This window comes from Drosophila montana, unplaced genomic scaffold (genome assembly GCF_035044405.1).
Source record: "Drosophila montana isolate Dmon_TW-CO22-7 unplaced genomic scaffold, ASM3504440v1 contig_3029_1, whole genome shotgun sequence".
Lineage (NCBI taxonomy): Eukaryota > Metazoa > Arthropoda > Insecta > Diptera > Drosophilidae > Drosophila > Drosophila montana.
Genome location: NW_026997904.1, coordinates 327558 through 347958, shown reverse-complemented (window position 1 = coordinate 347958; position 20401 = coordinate 327558). Strand labels below are relative to the sequence as shown.

The following is a 20401-nucleotide window of genomic DNA, read 5'->3' as shown; positions in this document are numbered from 1 at the left end:
TGCGCAATGTTTCAAGTTTCAGTTTAAACTCAAATATTGTATCGAATTTAAAAAAAAAAAAAGAGTACAAAATTTTTACCAAAATGTCCTCAGGCCTGTTAATGCGAGCGTTGCGCCATATGTCGGGTCAGGCGAGCAGATGTGGCAAGAAGAAGTACGAGCCCCTATCGATGAGCCGCAGTCTGAGGGATATAACGCCCGAGGCGTACAGCACCCTGCGCACCGTTATGATCCAAATGGAGCGCGCCTCCAGTCTGGGCAGCAGTATGCAGCTGACGGATGAGGAGTTGGCCGCCAATAAGGTGTTAATGGCAGCTAAGTCCAAGGAGCTGGAGAAGGGTTTTCTGAATCCGTCCAAATTTACTCCCGGCCAGCACATATTCCAGGTGCTCAAGAAGGTGGAAAGATCGCCGCTGTTCGGCCTGCTGAAGACAATGCCCAAGGGCGGCCTTTTGCATGCCCACGATACTGCACTCTGCAGCACCGAGTTCCTCATTGGCCTGACCTACCGCGAGAATCTGTGGATATGCACCGCCGACGAGGGCTGCCGGGCCATTGCATTTCGTTTTTCCGAATCGAAGCCCACAATAAAGGCCATGGAGGAGTGCAACTGGGAGCCCATGGCCGATTTCCGTGAGCGCCTCGGCGAAGAGAATGCGAGAAAGTATCTGCAAAGCCGCTTTAGCATGTTTCCGTTCTCCAGTTTTCTGTCCAACAATCAGGCGTGGAACCAGTTCATGAGCATTTTCATACTGCTCGATGGGCTGCTGCTCTATGCGCCCGTCTGGGCCGACTACTACTACAATGCCCTAACGGAGATGTATGCGGACGGCGTGCAGTATCTGGAGCTGAGATCCCTGCTACCCGATCTATACTGCTTAGATGGAACGACTCTAAAGACGGCCGACACAGTGGCTATATATAAATCGGAAACGGAACGTTTCATGGCCAACAATCCGGATTTTATTGGAGCCAGGCTCATCTATGCGCCGCTGCGAGGCGTCGAGCCAAAAGTTGTCGATGAATATGTACAGAAATGCATTGCACTTAAAGTAAGTAAAAAGGAAGAAACCTAGTAAATCTTTAAATACTCGACCTGAATCCAAATGCATTTGGCAGAAAGCATTTCCCACATTTTTGACAGGCTTCGATTTAGTGGGCCAGGAGGAACTCGGGCGTCCACTGATTGATTTCGTGGAGCCATTGCTCAAGATGCCCGAAGATATTAACTTCTATTTTCATTGCGGCGAAACGAACTGGTTCGGCACCTCGATCGATGAGAACTTGATAGATGCCATACTGCTCGGCACGAAGCGCATCGGGCATGGCTATGCGATTGTGAAGCATCCGTTGGCCATTGATATGGTCAAGAAACTGGACATTGCCATTGAGGTGTGCCCGGTGTCGAATCAGGTGCTGCAGCTGGGCCAGGACTATCGCAATCATCCAGCTGCCATGTTGATAGCGAATAATGTGCCCATTGTTATCGCATCCGATGATCCCTCCTTCTGGCGTGCCACGCCCCTCACACATGACTTTTACTTTGCATTCCTGGGCATTGCTCCATTTAGTGCAGATCTAAAGCTGCTGAAGCATCTGGCAATTAGTTCGATTCAGTACAGCGGGCTCACGGACGAGGAAAAGTCCAAGGGCATGGAGAAGTGGCAAAAGCAATGGAATAAATGGATCGAAAACTTAACAAAGGCAGCTTAGTCAAACAGCATCAAGAAATTAAATTTCTGTAATTTTCATAATTCTGTTTTTAATATATATTTATATTTAGTGTTACCGTTCGTAATATCCTCACCTAAGATTCTGTAGTTAGTAATTAACTTACATCGATACAATTGATATGGGTTATGAGTATGCACAAGCTTTGGTGTTCTTTTTTTTTCTCTATTTTCTTTGTTTTTCTTTTTCAATTTACCAATAAATTATAGCACACGGTTGAGATATATTTGTTGGGATATGTTTTGGAGAGCAATTAAGCACAGTGGGGCCTATTATTGTTACCCCAATGTTCGCATATATGTTTATACTCTATTTCAACTGTTTAATACTTGGTACATTTAACTGATGTGTTTTTTTTTTTCAAGCGGAGTCTTTAATACACTTACATAAGCATCTGGATATAAGCGAGTATATAGCACAATTATATTTGAAACATACAATGTAACTCTTCTGTTTTATTTTTTTTTTTCATTTTTTTCGATCAAATAACGCTTGGATACACCCGAAAAGCAAGCTATTTATTGTACATCTATATATTAAAATTAGATTATTCTTTCGGGCAGTTTTTCACATAGCATTGCCAACATTTTTTTAGTTAATTGCAATTTTGATAGATTTGTAATTTTATTGTAAGCAATTTTTCTGTATACGTGCTCGCAAAAATACATATTAATGCCGTATTTTAAGATTTATTTATTTATTTACCTCTCAAAGATTACAAAATACAGAATCGTAGTGTTTGCCAGTATTTGCCTGTCTGTCTGTTGTTAGGTATTTCGTATTTTGTATTTCTGGTTTTTTCCCCCATCTGATAATTGTCCACATACTTACACTTAGTGCTCATTTAGCTCAAATCCTAAACCATTTCCCAAGCAACTATTTTAGTTTTTTTTTTGTTTTTTTTTTTACAAGCTTAATCTGAATTTCCCAATAATTCAAAATACATTTATATCGCTATGCTGTACAAATCTTAAGTTCTATCGCTCAACTGATCAATTTTTAACGCATGCTCGGGAAATGTTCAAGTCTCATTTTACGCTATGTGCGAAGCCAAAGTTGTTGTTGCTTTCTGCGCAGTTTTTCGCTTTTCCAGCTTGTCTCGCCCACGCTCAGCGGATAGGGTATAATATCGGGCTGTTGTTCCGATGAGGAGGTCTCCTCGTTGCTAACCTTACTGTTCAGCCCTGCCTCATCGCTGGCCACATGTCGCTCCTGCTGCTCCTGCTCCTCGGCTTCGTAGCCTGCCACATCCTCTAGCGCATCGTGTTTTGGGTTCAACTCATTTTGTAGGCCATTAGTTTCATGGTAATAATGTTTTTGTTGTTGTGCATGCTTCTTCTTCTTCTTCTTGTTGCTGCTGTTGTTGTTGTTGTTGTTGTATTTGTGGTAACCATGTTTGGTGGCATTCGTGGCAATGTTTCTGTTTTTGCTCTCATCCATGTCAGCACTGCAATACTGTGTACAACAAAAAAGTAGCAAGAGGAACATTGCGTTCAAAATGTAATGTAAATTTATGCAAATTTAATACTTATTCAATTTTCACAACAAATTGAATATTTCCTATAACTATTCAGTTGTTGTTTAATGTGTTAGGGGCGAGATGTTGCTATATGGATTTATTTCGATTTGTGTAAAGCTTTTTGATCGCTGTAGAAAGTTATTATAAAAATAAACGAAATAAAAATATTAAAAGTTTTTTTTAAAAAGAACGCTCTATACTTTATCAAAAAAAATAAGTGTTTCATAAAACGCGATTAAAACAAATTAAGTTCTGTTGCATTGCACATTTTTAATTATTAGCAGAGATTAGCCGGCGTTACCCGCGTGGAAAGAATAGTGTTTAAAATGCGAATAAAAATTCATTCATTCGCCTTTGAAAATTATCGCTTGCTAGTCCAACGCACTGATAAAGAACCACGCAAGCTCATGATGTCACGTTTGTGTTGTTGAGGTTTTGCATATAAACTTTACACCATTTGGCGGTTGACTTTTTCAAAGTCTCATCTTCCATAAATATTTGAATTTAATGGCATTTAAATATGTTATGAAATTCTTAGATTAATTAAATAAATAACACAAAAGTTTGCCACATGACAGCCATTTACTTGGGCAATTAGAACTAAGCACTTTTATGTATTAATCATTTTGGTACAGACAGCTATGATAAGAAACTATTATGGTTCATAATCGAATTTATATAATTCGCACATTAAATGCTTTGTGGTTATGTAATTTAATTAATTCGATTAAATTGCATTTGCCAAATATCGCCTTAATGCACACAAATAAAACCAATGCAGATAAGATAGAAACCACAAATAATCCAACCCAACCGAACTAAGTGGCCAACAAAAGCAAACGAGAGCCAATGATAAAGGCAAACCACATTCATAATCATAATCATAATAATAACAAAGACAATGGGCAACAATACAATTTTGAAATACTTTAACTACTTTTTGTTGCCATTTGTCTTAATGCGACTATTTTGGTCTGATAAGCGATAAGCGCTCGAAATAAAATACCCTTATCCGATAAGCTTAAAATTGCCACAATTTAGCCAAGATAAAAGTCAGGCTAAATAACGACTGATTGATATGAGACGAAAGAAGTTCAGGAAAACGGTTTAAAATGCATAAAATATTAAAGTTTGGATAAAATTAACATTTAACTAATTATTGACACCACAATTAGTGTAATAACCGCACGTGCACTTGGAGATAACCATATATTAAATAAATATATTATAATTGTTTCTATTTAATATTTTTTATCGCACAAGCTAAGAGCAGCACTCTAATCATAGAAGAGAGAGACTTTTATGGAACACATCAAACTTGAATTCATAAACTCTCTATCTAGCATTGACCTTAGCCTTGACAACAAATACATCCCACAATCTGTGCCGCTTGCTAGCTGGGGAACATTGCAGCAACAACAATTATAATAGCAACAACTAAAACTGATTAAGCTAGTAACAACAATGCGAATCAAGGTCAAACAAACTTGTTTTACACTAAATATATATAATTGTATACGTCATTTTAATTGCAATTATTTTCATGTGTGATTTGCAGGCACTGTATCCATCAAACATGCTTAAACGGGTATATATAATTGAATATATACTATATAAATACAATATAAAGCAGCATTAAATATAATATATATTAATTAATATAATATATAAAATGCAGCTGTTGCCCGGCTTTGATCGGGCGTAGTTTTCTACCTCAAGTCACGACCTAAATTTGACTGTGTCCGTACAAACTTGAATCCCAAGGAGGGTAAATTTAACGGAAATTAAATAATTACTTAAATACGTAAAATTACGTGAACTATGTAACTACTAAATAATTATTGATATAAAAGCAAAACTGATTTTGATAAATAACAAAATAAATTCACATAACAGTTTACCGTGCAATTTCCGACATTGGAGGTGAATTGCCGAAATTGCCAAAACACGTCTGCATTCATTTTCAATCTAGATCAAATAAGTTTAAAGTAGAAGAGGCCAAACTTAAAACTTGACATATTCAATCTCTAATATCAATATTTCACCGGAGCCTAATCGTAAAAACGTATCCACCAATTTTCCACAGTTGCGGGTGGAATTTTACAAGTACTCAATCAGTCAATCATAGTTTTATATATTTAGGGTATAAAGGGTATAAAGAATATATATATTTTCTATCTCAACCCAGTCGAACTTGAAGAATCTAGAGCCACCAATTGTGCGTTTTGGGCTCATAAGTTTGACCTAATTTTTCTTAATTATATAGCTGATAGTAATCGAAGCTAGTTGCACTATTTTAATAATTAAGAAAACCTTGCGCTGCAACTGCAAAAACTATTATTAGGTGAGAGCAATTCTCAACGAAACTTGGGAAACTTGCTTTAATTGAGAGCTCATTGTGCTCAGATCAGATTATAAATCAGCCGGATTTTTGCTGCTCGGCCTCAGTCAGTGGCTGAACGTAAAACCTATCAAGTCGTTACGCGGAAAATATTCCACTCTCTAAAAAACATGAGCTCGCGATCCGCATCGGTGCGCAAGACGAAGCAAACGGCGCGAATTGTTATCATTGGAGCAGGCGTCTCGGGCATTGCCGCGGCCACACGGCTGCTGGAGCAGGGCTTCAAGAATGTGAGGCTATTGGAGGCAGAGAATCGCGTGGGTGGACGCATTAATACTGTGCCCTTCGGGGACAGTGTGATCGACAAGGGCGCACAGTGGTGCCACGGCGAGAGCGGCAATGTGGTCTATCAGCGTGTCAAGGATTTGAATCTTCTGGACCGAACTGGGGATGCTCTGAAGGCGGTGCACTTTGTGCGCTCCAACAAGGAGATCCTGCCCGCTGAGACGGCCTATGTGCTGGGCGCAGCTGCGGAGATGGCCTTGCCAACGGGGCCCAACGAAAGCAACGGCTCGCTGGGCGACCATCTTACGAATAACTATTGGCATATCCTGGCCAAGTCGCCGGCCGTGGATCGCACAGTTGCCCAGGAGATGCTGGAGACCATGAAGAAGTTGAGATGCTCCTTCACGGCCTCGGATCATTTGTTTGAGGTCTCCAGACGTGCGCACTTGGAGTTTGAGAAAAGCGATGGTGAATTTTTGCTCAACTGGCGCGACAAGGGCTACAGGACCTTCCTCAAGCTGCTCATGAATGCCAAGCCGGAACAGCCCGAGGATCTGGGCGTGCTCAACGGACGTGTGCAGCTAAGCAAGCGCCTAACTGAGATCAATTGGGCAGGTGCCGATGAGCTGCTGCTGCGCTGCTGGGATGGCGAGGTGCTCACCGCAGATCATGTCATCTGCACGGTGTCCTTGGGTGTGCTCAAGGAGCGCCATGAGCAGCTGTTTGTGCCCGCGCTGCCTGCTCCCAAGGTGCGCGCCATAAAGGGTCTCAAGCTGGGCACAGTGAATAAGTTCTTCTTGGAGTATGCTGCGATGCCCTGGCCGCAGGATTGGGTTGGCATCAATTTCCTGTGGCTCGAGGCCGATCTGGAGGAGCTGCGCGGCACCGAACGCTTCTGGCTGGAGAGCGTATTCGGATTTCATCGCGTTATGCATCAGCCACGCCTCCTGCAAGGTTGGATCATTGGTGAGCACGCCCGCCACATGGAGACGCTAACCGAGGAAGAGGTGGTCAACGGTCTGCAGTGGTTCTTCCGCAAGTTCCTGCCCTTCGACATGCCGCAACCGCTGAACATCGTGCGCACCCAATGGCATTCCAATCCCAACTTCCGCGGCAGCTATAGCTCGCGCACCACCTATACGGATGAGCTGCGCACCGGCCCCTGGGATCTGGAGACGCCACTGCTCGATGCCGGCGGCAGGCCGCGCGTCCAGTTTGCTGGCGAGGCCACACACAAGACGCACCACTCCTGTGTGCATGGCGCCACAGAAACCGGTTGGCGTGAGGCCGATCGCCTCAATGACTATTACAACAGCCGCAATGCGTCGTGAGGTGGGCGTGGCACGATCGTTAAACGCCGATTATAATCAGCGATAATTATCGGTTAGACGACAATCAAGAATTGAGCACAAGTTCAATTTGAAACGTGTGTCTGGGGGTCAATTTAAATTTCATGTTCAACAGGAATATGCTCAAATATGGAAATTATTATTTGTAAACTAATAAAAGCGTATAAAGTTTTAATTAATTTGTGTTATTTCTTTTTAAATATAAATGGGCGTGGCACGATTGTTAGCCATCGATAATTATCGGTTATACGACAATCGAGAATTGAGCACAATTTGAAACTGAAACTTGGCTCTGAATGTCAAAGTCAATGAAAAATAAACTCATATTTTTTATTAATCATTTACACATAAGCAATAATCAGATTTAAGTAATAAAATTGGTCTATTTATTGTTAATTATTCGACTGCAAAGGTTTTTATAGATACTGTGATGCAGTATTTATTATCCACACAGAAACTAAATTCCAAATAATAGCTGAAATGCGACTCTGACATTTGCAATTTGATTTCATTCTGTGCACAACTGCGAGACACCCTGTACTCGTTTCTGGCATTATCAATTTAGTTTCAAGCAAGCTTTAAGGCATGACATATTAAAAAGATAGAATTAAATATTAAAAGGAAAAAAAAAAACATTTTAGCAAGCTCAATGTCAAAATAAGGGTAATATTTAAATAGATATAAATGTAGTTGTTGATAATAGAAACCACAGAAACAAAACCAATTAACCCGAGTGGCCCTTCTCAAAAGCAAGCCACCTCTACACATATAAATACGAACTCCACACGTGCGGCCATAGCAGTCGCTATAGCCATCGTCTCTGAACATCTCTGAACCCTTAGTACAATGACCACTTGTCCAATTTCCGCGCCCGCTCGCTTTCTGAACACGTCCAAGCAAACGGCTCGAATTGTGGTCATCGGGGCGGGTCCCTCGGGCATTGCAGCTGCCACACGCCTCCTTGAGCTTGGCTTCAAGAATGTCAGTCTCATGGAGGCGGAGGACCGCATTGGCGGACGCATTAATACCATTCCATTTGCGGACAATGTCATCGATCTGGGTGCACAGTGGTGCCATGGCGAGACGGACAATGTGGTCTATCAGCGCGTCAAGGATTTGGATTTGGTGACCAAAACAGGCGACTTCATGAAAACTTTCCGGTTTCTGCGTTCCAACAAGGAGATTGTCCCGCAAGAAATGGCCAACACATTGAGAACCACAGCCGAGAACTGTCTGCCCGTCGGGCCCAACGCATACGATGGTTCCATGGGCGACAACCTGACCCAAAAGTATTGGCAGGAGGTTGCCAAGCTGCCAAATGTGGACCGCACCACGGCCGCGGAGATGTTTGAAAGCTTTAAAAAGGCCGAGTGCGGCACAGAGGGATCGGATCATCTGTTTGAACTGTCGGGACGCAGTCACTTGGAGTTTGTCGAATGCAAAGGTGACATGTTAATCCATTGGCGCGACAAGGGATACAAGACCTTTCTGCGATTGCTCATGAAGGCCAAGGAGGATCTGCCCGAAGATCTGGGCATGCTCAATGGACGAGTCCAGCTCAATAAGCGCATATCGGAGATTAACTGGGCAGGAGTTGATGAACTGGTGCTGCGTTGCTGGAATGGCGAAGTGCTGACAGCGGATCATGTCATCTGCACGGTGTCCTTGGGCGTCTTGAAGGAGCAGCATGCCAGCATGTTTGTGCCCGCCCTGCCAGAGGCCAAGGTGCGTGCCATCAAGGGACTCAAGTTGGGCTCCGTCGACAAGTTCTTTTTGGAGTTCGCCGTACAGCCTTTGCCTCCGAACTGGGCTGGGATTGATTTCCTTTGGAGGGAGGAGGATCTGAAACAGCTGCGCGGCACGGAACACTTTTGGCTGGAGAGCGTGTTTGCATTCCATAAGGTAATGGAGCAGCCTCGCCTGCTGGAGGGCTGGATCATTGGCGAGCATGCCCGCTATATGGAGACGCTCACCGAGCAGAAGGTGCTCGACGGCTTGCTGTGGCTTTTCCGCAAATTCGTGCCCTTTGATATGCCGCATCCACAGCACTTCCTGCGCACCCAATGGCATTCGAATCCCAATTTCCGTGGCAGCTACAGCTTTCGCAGCACTTACGCGGACGAGCTGCATACCGGACCCTGGGACTTGGAGGCGCCGCTGCTCGATGTGTGCGGCAAGCCGAGATTACAGTTTGCCGGCGAGGCTTCCAGCAAGAGCCACTACTCGACTGTGCATGGCGCCACAGAAACGGGCTGGCGGGAGGCGGATCGGCTGAATGAGTTCTACAGCCGAAGCACCTCGGATTATTAATGTGTGGCGGTCGTTGTTTTCATTTGGAGTGAAAATAACACACTAACTAGATCAGTTCCAATACAAATTACAATTGAAAAGTGTGCCAAAAATAGATGAGAAATTTTGGTAAAATATTTATATCAGGCAGTTTTCCTCTTGGACTGATTAGGGCCAAAACTTTGCCAGTGAAGCTGAACCCGAAGCTTGCCGGACAAACAAGGGCTCGACCACCCTCTGATTGTCGCACGTATTCGACTGGCTGGACACACAAAGTCGTAACCAACTGCTGCCAAATGGCTGGGCCAAAGCCACAACAGATGTGGCCAACTAGCCGGGCAGTGGGTGGCTCCCTTTCCAAGTCGCATATGTAATGGTAACTGTGTGGGTAATCTGCGAGCAGATATGACCAGGAGGCGGACAGGCAAATACATGAAACCGGACTCCTAATGCCTTTCGGCCTCTGCGTGGCATAAATTTGAATTTTCAACATTGTCGGGCGGCGCTCTAGGTTAAAACATTTTCCATTGCGGCCCACTCAGGCTTTTGCGTTTTCCCCCCGCCCCCGCGCCGTTGTGGTATTTGTTTGTTGGCCTCCTGTGCCCGGCCACTCTGTGCCGGAATGTGCCAAACTGATTTTTGCAGTTGCATTTTTGTCCTTATTTGACTTTGCATGTGTTAAGTGCTCAGCCACGCCCCGAAGTAGGTACGAAGCAGACTCTCGTTTGTGTGGCCCGTAATAACAGTGCAATTACATTGTTGTCTGCGGTTGCTCGTTGCAAATGAGTTGGTCAACATGTTTGGGTCAAACGCTAAAATGGGCTAACACTGGAATTGTTTCATGTTCAGATGAATATGCCTTCCACACAACCAGCTTGCCATTTCCACTTGGGCTTAAACCGATTGACAAAAGTGGAATTAAAACATTCTGTTTAAGTTGGGACAATTTTCGTGATGCTGGATAAGTCAGTTGACAGAAAATTTCCAATGAATAACAAGTTCATTCAGAAATTTGCTTTAAGAAGTTCCCTTACTTAATGTGAAAAAAATCGATCGAAATTAAATAGGAGATGTATGATGTAAAGGGTACAATACTGGACATAAAATGATACCCTTCCTTTTTTACAAGACCCAATTTAAAGGAATTTCTTTGCCTCAAAAGTGTGCACTTGTATCTCTCAATACTCCAAATGCAAGTGTTTGTCACGCTGTTTTATAATTTTTCTATCATTATCTAAACTAATACTCGACTTATAATGGGCGTAAAATGAAGTAGGGCGGCATTTGCTGAACACTTTTATTAACACGCGCAATTTGATCGCAGTTGCTTATCAGGGCCTCATAACTGGGCGGCTCGCGAGCGATAATAGGTATTCAGGCGATCCGCCTCCCGCCAGCCCGTCTCCGCGGCGCCGTGCACCGTCGAGTAGTAGTGTTTGTGTGAGGCCTCTCCGGCGAACTGCAGTCTTGGTTTGCCGGCGACGTCGAGCAGCGGCGCCTCCAGATCCCAGGCACCGGTGCGCAGCTCGTCCGCATAGGTGGTGCGAAAAGTGTAGCTGCCACGGAAATTGGGATTCGCATGCCATTGGGTGCGCAGGAAGTGCAGCGGCTGGGGCACGTCGAAGGGCAGGAATTTGCGGAAAAGCCACAGCAAGCCGTCGAGCACCTCCTGCTCGGTGAGCGTTTCCATATGGCGGGCATGTTCACCAATGATCCAGCCCTGCAGCAGGCGTGGTTGATATGACACTGGATAGAATCCAAAGACACTCTCTAGCCAGAAGCGTTCGCTGGCGCGCAGCTCCTGCAGATCTTCCTCCAGCCAAAGGCAACAGAATCCGGGCCAGTCTTCGGGCAAGGGTGGCACCGGGTACTCCAAAAAGAGCTTGTCGACGGTGCCCAATTTGAGTCCCTTGATGGCACGCACCTTGGCCTCCGGCAGGGCGGGCACAAACATGCTGGCATGCTGCTCCTTCAAGACGCCCAAGGACACCGTGCAGATGACATGATCCGCTGTCAGCACTTCTCCATTCCAGCAACGGATGACTACTTCATCGGCTCCTTGCCAGTTGATCTCGGATACGCGCTTATTGAGTAGCACATGTCCTTTGAGCACTCCCAGATCTTCGGGCTCGTCTTTCTTGGCACTCATTAGTAGTCTCAAGAAGCTCTTGTAGCCCTTGTCGCGCCAGTTGAGCAGCAGCTCACCCTCGCAGAGCCAGTATTCCAAATGTCCGCGGCCCGATACCTCGTACAAATGATCTGCAGCCTCCACGGAGCTCTCGAACTTGTGAAAGTTTTCCAGAAACTCCTCGGCAATGGTGCGGTTCATTGGCGGCAACTTGGCCACCTCTTGCCAGTACTTTTTGGTTATATAGTCGCCCAGCGAGCCCGGATAGTCGACAAGTTCTGTTTGCCGTTCCGGAATCGAATTAAACGCGATTTCTTTCAGATTGTTCGCAATGTCATCCGGCAGCACCTGCTTGTTGGAGCGCACACACCTGAAGGTCTCATAGTGCGCCTCTGTAATCTCGAGCACATTCAAGTCCTTGACACGCTGGTACACGGCATTATCCCGCTCGCCGTGGCACCACTGTGCGCCCAGATCGACAACATTGTCCGCAAAGGGAATGGTATGTATGCGTCCACCTATCCGATCTTCGGCCTCCAGCAGCAGCACATGCTTGAAGCCCTGCTCCAGAAGTCGTGTGGCTGCCGCAATGCCAGCTGTGCCGGCGCCGATGATCACAATGCGAGCCGTATGCTTTGTTCTCCTCAGAGAGGAGCGTATGGAAGCGGCGCTCATTATGCGACGAATATGCGTAACCCCACACCTGACACGTCTGTCCCGCTAGACGTTCGGCCAGCGACTGAAATGTGCCTCAGCGTCTTTCGCAGGTGACTCACGGGGCCACTTTCTCTCTCGGCTGTCAACTGAGCGCTCAAATGAGCTGAGCGGAACGCGTGGCTAATGAGCTGCTCGAATATATTTGCTTGGCTAATCGCTGACGTTGACGAATTTCGAGCGCGAGAGAGCGCTCTTCCCCTCTCTTATACACATTTCTTGTAATTTGATAAGTTCACAAATTTTCTCAAGAGTGTTTATGAGATAAACAGTTGTACAGTTATCTTTAAATGAATGCTTATCGCTTTAAATATTGGCAAATATTGTGCAGCACACAACATCATTTTATCTCTAACTATGTTATACTATTTATATACTTAGTTGGGCTAATTAGTTTTGCTAATTAGTTAATAATATATTTCTATGCACAAGGGCTGCTCGAGACCGATATTCCATTTAATTTTTTGTTATGAACCAAACCTTAAAGCAAGCCAAAAAATAATAAAAATAAAAAGAAATCAAATTTCGTAAATAAAATAGTTTGGATCAAAATTAAAATTTTTTTAGGAATATATTCATATTTGTTGTGGATTTATGGATTCATATTTGGGAAATTTCTATTTGGAGTAAACGAACCCAATTTTGTATCAAATATAGTTTGGCCGAAAATTTAAACTTACTGATAAAGACTTTTCCCCAAAGTACAATTACTTGGGTCCAAACAGTGGGATTTATCTATTCATATTTGGATTTTATGATTTTTTATGGATTCATATTTGGTATTTGCCAATTCTGGCTAAAGATCACATTTAACCCGCAAATTCTGTATAAAAATATCTACAGCTTGCATTATTTGCATCGCAAGTCAGCTTTGTGCCTGCTCCCAGTAATATTAAACTTTTCTTTTTAGCCAAAATTGAGTATTTTCTCCCTGAATATACGTGATTGAGTTATATAAAGCGCATTAAGTTGCCTAATTTTTAATGGGTTAAAAATCAAACATGATTTAATAAACCTAGCTTTATTTTCCCAGCTTTATATCAGCGCATGCTGCAGTTGCCATCAATATAAACCACTGATAAACACAGACATGAACTGAGGGCCCATGTGCAACTACATGAAAACGAATGCAAGTAAAATATTCATGTGCCAAAAGTATGGAATCCAATGTGCCTGGCAGCAGCGGTTGCCAGTGGTTGCCGGTTGCCGGCGCAGTGGCAAAGCGCTTTGATGAATGTATTCATAAAAATCCAATCATTGCAATTGCAGAACTCGCACTCGCCAAATAGAAATACAAATACGGAATAGCTGAAAGAACAACAACAACAGCAAAAACTACAACAATGGTGAAGGGAAAAGGCATTCAAGATGAATACGCCAAAATAATGGGAAAACACAACAGACAGCTGGGTGCGAACACTACAAACGAGCGACTGACTCTGAATACCGGCCCATGTTGCACGCCCAACACCCAGCCGCCCACCAGCTGCCACACCCCCTTTTCAGATAGTCCCACAAAACAGTCGACAAAAAAATTGCAGTAATATTTTTTTGCGAAACAAAACATTTGTGCATAGAACGTAAAATACAAAGGAAAATACATACAAAAAAAAACCAAAAACGATCTCTTAGCAACGAATATCAAATACCCTTGTAGAACAAATATTGCCTTTTCACCATGAAACCTGTCTGTTTGTTTATTTAACAAGAGAAGCAGAAGTTTTTCGGACACAATAATATGCTATAGATATTCGATTCAGCTCTAATTATATTCCTTGTGTATGTTTATCTTATATGTTACTAGGGCTGCAAATCGATAAAATAACGTATCAGTGTTTCGCTTCACGGTTCGAACTAACTTTTCCAACTCTTTCTGGTCCAGCCTTGTCTTATATATGTATATTGAAAATTTTAATCAAAAACTTGATGATTTTTCTTTTTAATTGGCCAATTCCTAAATATGATCTCTAGCAAAAATTTAAGCTCAAGTTATTTGATGCTTTGGGGCTGGGTCTCTTTCAAAAAATGTTTATTTAAGGCTCAACCATTTTTTAATTTTTCACGTCCAGTTCAGCTTATATTTAAGCTGTTGTTTTAGACACCTGGTTTGTTTAAAGGTTCGATTTTTAAGAAAAATAAATTGGGATTCAAAGTTAAATGAATATACTAGAAACAGAAAGACATCATATTCATCGCTCCATAGAATATATAAAAAAAAAAATACTTTTCTAATATCGGAAATGCCAAATGCTTTACACATATCGTGATATCCTCTGGTAAGGGTATGGAGAGAAACAAAGTAAAACGCTTATAAACAAGAACAACAAGAAAAATGCGATTAAAATGACAAGTGAAAGCAATTTTCGTGCAGCTGCTGTGGATAATGGGGCAGGGGATGGTTAAGCGGCATAGGGCAAGGGGTTGGGCGATGGCTGAGTAGGCTGCCTGGCTGGCTGACTGCTGTTTGGCATGGAAGGGCCATGTGAACGTACGAAAATATGACCAGACTTATGGCCCAGCCGATGGCAGCAGAAAATATTACTATCCGCTTAAGCTGGAGACCCCCCCTTCTAGCGTCGTAGTGTGCCCACGCCCCTGCGCCCCTGATACTCACATTCTTGCTGCATTCACATTTCAGTATCCATTCGATGGCAACGAATTTATTCTCGATTTGTATTTGATGCGATTGCAGAAATTCCTGATCGATGGGCTCCAAGGCAACGGTGTCCCATAACTGGCCTTCCGGCTGCCAGCGCTCACCTTCAGACCCCGCCTCGGCCTGCGCCTCAGCGGCTTCGTCCTGTTGCCTGTGCTGCTGTTGTATTCGCTTTTGTACGTAGTTAATTGGATCAACGGCATTTAAGGGGCACAGCAGCTCGACCTGCAAGAGAAAAAATGAAGCAAAATAAAAGTTGAGAATGTAACAAGTCGAAATCACAGCAGAGTTCCGATCCTGCAACCAACTACAACCGTTGACTGGGCTAACGTTTAATAAATTGGAAAAGCGCAATAGGGCAATCGGGCGCCAGGTGCTAAATCGATTTTGACAGCCACCTGAGCACTTGATATTTCATTTGGCCGTCTTCGGCAGCTCCCACTTGCAATTGCAAATTGACGTTTTAATGCGATTCCTTTTTTTAATTAATACCCAAAGACGGTCAAAAGGCAAAAGCAATCAAATAAACAACAACAACAACAAGTGCAGCACATTAATATAGCAGACTGTGAAATGCTCTATAAACATCAAGTACAGCAGTCAATTTAAGTTCTTAAAGAGCCATCAGTCAAGTTATGATACAAAATGTAACTTTAAATTTCTATATTTCTTTATATCAGTAATTTAATATAAATAAAATTGGACTTAATACAAATAAAATAATAATTCATACATTTTATATCAGATATATTCAATAAACAAAAATTCTAAATAATATACAAGAAATATTATTTCATGAAAAGATTTTCTTAATTTATAAATAAAATAAAATAAATAAATAAATATAAAGGAATATGGAAAGTTAAGTTACAGCTTTTATGTCAGATTATTTTATTAGCAAAGTCTTAAAAATGTGGAATCATCTTTAAGAAATTATGCTTCAACAAGAGCAAGAGGATTCTCAAATTCTCTTTCATTTTGTTTAATTTGAATAGATATACAATGATTTATAATAAAAATCATAGTTAATCAATTTTATATATATATATATATATATTATTTTAACAAGAGAAATAAAATTGATAATTATCCTTAATTTATTTAAATTGAATAAATAATCAATGAATAAAAATAAAACCATTAAAAAAAGTTTAGTTCCTTCAATATGACTGAAAAATAATATAAGTGCCATCTGTACAGGTAATTTCTAGGTTTAGTCGGCTTCTCATGTGCATTTACCGTTTCTCAAGTCTTGATATTACAGGGTATTATAAGCCTATGCTGGCCAGCTGCTGGTCTTTGCTCGTAAAATAAAAATACGCTGCATTTTAATTGCCTTCGCCTGACTTGCATTAAAATGAACGCTAATTAAATTGAATAATTCAATTAAAAAATAAAGCGAGGCAAACGTGACAAAGTGGCAAAAAGGAAATCTAAGAAAATGCGCTTCATTCTTTACGCACAAAGGCTGCAGTCCGCCCGACAGCCCGTTTGCAGGCAGCTCAAATCTGAATATAGCAGCAAAACTCACCTGTATTGTTGTGGAAACAGCCGGAATGCAGCATTTGGTGCCTCTGTGGCAGCTGCCGCACAGTTTTGGTCGATAAAGTTTGCGGGACACGCACTCGCCCAGTCGAATTCTCGCCGGGCCCAGGCGCTGTAAGCTGCGGCACTCGTGACCCTTCTGCGTGGGGCAAAGAAACACTCACATCAGGCGGACGCCCCGCAACTGGCAATGCCACAACTCACTCTTATTCTATGTGCGGGCTCCTGTTGCATATCCAGCCCATTCACATTCCCCTTTCGATTCCCGTTCCTCTGACGTACTCCTGCCCGCTCCCTTTGCTGATGATGCTGCTGATGTAGCTGGCTGCTGGCCAAGTTCTGCTGCCGCTCAGCGGTTAATAGTCTACTGTGGCTGTTGCTCTTCGTCTTCTTATTGTCCTGGGCACATCTGCGATTCTCGCAAAGCCGTAAATTGCTCAATTGATGGCAGCCGGCATGGGTGCTCGTCTGTCTTGTGGCCATGCCCAGGCCACATGCACGACTGCAGCCAGTCCAGTTGCCGCTGGTGCTGCTGTTGTGGCAGGTGGCATAGACTGCAACGAGCGCAAAACAAAAGAGTTGCTAATGGTTATGATTGGCCACTTAACGGCCAAGTGCTTAGCGCACCATTAGTAAAGGGACTACTCCAATAGAGGTGTTTCCACTTTATTTATAAACTTAAAAAGTATGTATTTAATACATTTTTTTTTTATTTATTCAAAAATATATTAATCCACTTATTTGGGCAATATATGTAATATTTTATTTATTTTATTAATATAATTTATTTTTTTTAAGTTTCTTTTAGAAAACTTATAGTATTATTTTATTTGTTTTCATTATTTTTTGTTACTTTATTTTTTTATCCACTTTATTTTTTCATTCACTTTATTTATTTATTCACTAATGGTCGACAAAAGACCTTCAGCCTAAATATTGGCTATATAAAAAAAGAAAAACTGAAAGTCGATCAATTTCGACCCTTCAAGTACTTCAAGTAAATAAATGAATAAAGAAGAAATATATCCCCAAGAATCGCGAATTTCTCTCCGGCTCTGCCTGTGTCCTCACATTTTCATCAAGTGATTTTCATAGGGTTTTCTTGGTCAAAATTCATGTGAAAATGGTACCCTCAAATATCCTATATACATATGTAGGTCGAAATTTCCCACTCCCATAACTCGGTCAAAACTCAACCGATTTTTTATAAGATTTGACTTTATGTTCATGGTTCTAAATATGGCAGCATTATTTTGGAGAAAATTATACGCAGCACGGGCAAGGCCGGGGTATACCCGCTAGTATATATATATATATAGATATCTATTAATACAGTTAATGAAGAAACAAAGCGTTTGGTAAAGGCGTAAAGCCTGTTTCGAGTAGGGGCCTCTTAAGAGCGCTTAATAATCTTGTTTATTTATTGCATTTTTGCGCGTTTAATTAACACTTAATCCTTGTGTAAGTAATTATGCTGCTGCTGTCCATTGCCTCGGGCTCCAACAGCAACAACAAAAACAATAACAACAGCAGTAGCAGCAGCAACAGCTCCGGCTTCAGCTGGAAACCGACTGTTGCCTTGTCATGGAATAATTCATCTTCATAAATATGCGTTGCGCTTTTGGCTGGGCGCTTAAACAGCATTAAGTTGTGCGCTGGACGACTGCGACGTTGATGGCTGGCAGAATTGCCGCCCCTGGGCGCCATTAACAGAGGACAGAGGACCAGGACCAGAACGGAGAGCACGGCGAGCACGGAGAGCACAGTGGCCGGCTGCGACCATAAACACACTTATAAAACAATAACAAGGCCATGGACGAGGGTCTTCGGCTGTGGCCGAGACGACGGAAGCGCGGCGCAAACAAAAACACAACTTACCATCAGCTGTTGGATTCTCACAGAGCCACATTTTGCAACAGTGGCCGGGCACCTCGACGAGACGCGGCGATCTGCATGAAATCGTATCCTCCGGCGCCGGCAGCTGCTCGTTGGGGCACAGTGTGGAGCAGGCATGGCGGCCATTCTGCAAAGGCGAGCATTAAAATACATTAAATGTGGGCGCCCAGCCAAACAATTGCTGCTGTTATTATTTTAGCCAGAAATAAAGTCATATTATAGCGAATATATTGGCTGGACGCAATCTACTCGCTGGCGGTTAGCATAAACGACTGCCTCATACCCTAAGTACAGCGTCCAATTAACATTTTGTCCCTTTATACTCTTTAATTCGTTAAAGTTTCGCTCAAAATTGCATTGCATAAATTGCACTGTGACTGCGATTTGTAAGGCTTGCCAGGCATCTGCCTGGGCGCCATGATAAACTGCCGCAGCTGGCAAGAGGTGTGAATTCCACACACAAGCACAACACATTCCAGACAAATGTGTTGCGATTAAGCAATGCCTGGGATTTCGTGTGGTCTTCAGCTCAGATTTGGCATTCCTTTCCACACTTTTCATATAATTGCGCATAAGTCCAATTCATGTGCTTTCACACCTACGATTAATCCGAGCCAAAATTGAATTCCAAGACTATATGTGGTAAATTAATCTCTTCAAAAATGAATTTCATACACAAACATTTTAATGAAATATGTTATTATCATTTTAATGCTATTTTTATATCCTCAACACATATGCATGTATCCTCGGCCCTATATATATATATATATACATATATAGATATATATATATATATATTCTCGATCTGTATGATCTAATTGATGTAACAATGTTCGCTCTCCATTGTGTGCGTTTCTTTGCTGTCCATATCCTATACCGTAAGCTAGAAGTATTTATAATTTGTATCGATATCTTGTTCCTCTTTGAAATATTCGTTAAAAATCTGTTTTCAGATTTGGGTTTTTAGGCACATATCAAAAACTATAGTAGCTATCATCACTTAATTTGATATATGTATTCCCCTTTGTATAGTAGACACAAAGAAAACTCAATTTTACAGCTATAACCTCTGACCTTGGCATATACACACAAATCGCATAAGAATCGTACAATAGAAGAAAGCTGGAATGTTTATAAAGGTAGCACGAGGCGGGGTGCAGGGTATTTCCTAGCCAGTCAATGCCGAATAGAGCCCTCCTACTTGACTCTGTCTTTTAACATTTGAATTAAATCAACTTTCTGTTACATTTAAATAGATCCTTTTCATGCTGCGCCAGCATAAATTCTAATTAAAATGCTCCAAAGCTCTTCCACACATATATTTAACCAACATATCAATTACGCAAGTGTTAACGTTAACCCTCACATAAAACAGTAACAAAAAATAAAGGAGAAGCTAAGGGGCACTGGTTTAGCAGCAGGAGCAACAACAACAAAAGCTGCCGCAGTTAAATGCAACTGCATTTGACTCTGCCGCATCTGTGTGTGCGTGTGGCAGCTGACTAAACACATGCCCCCGACTTACCTCGCAAACGCATTGGGTTTTGCAATCCAATTTAAACGTGGCTCCATGTGCGAATGTCGTGTTTCCAACGCTGCAATTGGCTGCAGGCGAACAGCCCAGCCGAAGTATCCGAAGTGACAGCAAAGGACACCAGACCAGGCATAGTGGCATTTCCATTGTTGTCGTCCAGCATCAAAAAAAGCCAAAAAAGAAAAAGACACGTTTTTTATAGAGCAAAAAAGAAAGAGAAATCAAATCAGCACAAAAACCAGCTCGAGATAGCTATAGAAATTGAATTGAATGCCTCTGCTCGAGTTTTGCGGCTTTACAGCTAATAGGTAGGGAACATAAAATAGAACCTTTCGATTTTGCTGCACACATTTAGAGGGTATTTTAATTTGATCACAAAATTTTAAATGCATAGGAGGAGAGCCCATTAAC

The 20401-nt window shown here is 42.4% G+C and overlaps 5 protein-coding genes across 5 annotated transcripts in view; 3 read left to right on the top strand and 2 right to left on the bottom strand.

Moving 5' to 3' along the window:
- Positions 1-37: 37 nt before the first annotated feature.
- On the top strand, positions 38-1788 carry Adgf-B (Adenosine deaminase-related growth factor B). The gene is made up of 2 exons (XM_064685190.1): positions 38-1052; positions 1120-1788. The coding sequence occupies exons 1-2, from the start codon at positions 84-86 to the stop codon at positions 1711-1713; spliced, it is 1563 nt and encodes a 520-aa protein (XP_064541260.1). The 5' UTR covers positions 38-83; the 3' UTR covers positions 1714-1788.
- A 53-nt stretch (positions 1789-1841) lies between these two features.
- Ccn overlaps positions 1842-20401 on the bottom strand; it is a 52217-nt gene continuing 33657 nt past the window's right edge. Inside the window, exons 5-10 of the mRNA XM_064685192.1 lie at positions 19982-20061; positions 18436-18580; positions 16762-17111; positions 16544-16696; positions 14971-15237; positions 1842-3186 (exon numbers count right to left, since the gene is read on the bottom strand). Of these exons, the coding sequence (XP_064541262.1) occupies positions 2770-3186; positions 14971-15237; positions 16544-16696; positions 16762-17111; positions 18436-18580; positions 19982-20061 (1412 nt within the window). The 3' untranslated portion in view covers positions 1842-2769. The remainder of the gene's footprint in view (positions 3187-14970; positions 15238-16543; positions 16697-16761; positions 17112-18435; positions 18581-19981; positions 20062-20401) is intronic.
- On the top strand, positions 5690-7400 carry LOC135430506 (spermine oxidase-like). The gene has a single exon (XM_064685196.1). It carries the CDS (start codon positions 5762-5764, stop codon positions 7205-7207), a length of 1446 nt encoding a protein of 481 aa, XP_064541266.1. The 5' UTR covers positions 5690-5761; the 3' UTR covers positions 7208-7400.
- On the top strand, positions 8005-9651 carry LOC135430505 (uncharacterized). The gene has a single exon (XM_064685194.1). It carries the CDS (start codon positions 8072-8074, stop codon positions 9533-9535), a length of 1464 nt encoding a protein of 487 aa, XP_064541264.1. The 5' UTR covers positions 8005-8071; the 3' UTR covers positions 9536-9651.
- LOC135430546 (spermine oxidase) lies at positions 10798-12390 on the bottom strand. Its single transcript, XM_064685250.1, has one exon. It carries the CDS (start codon positions 12315-12317, stop codon positions 10854-10856), a length of 1464 nt encoding a protein of 487 aa, XP_064541320.1. The 5' UTR covers positions 12318-12390; the 3' UTR covers positions 10798-10853.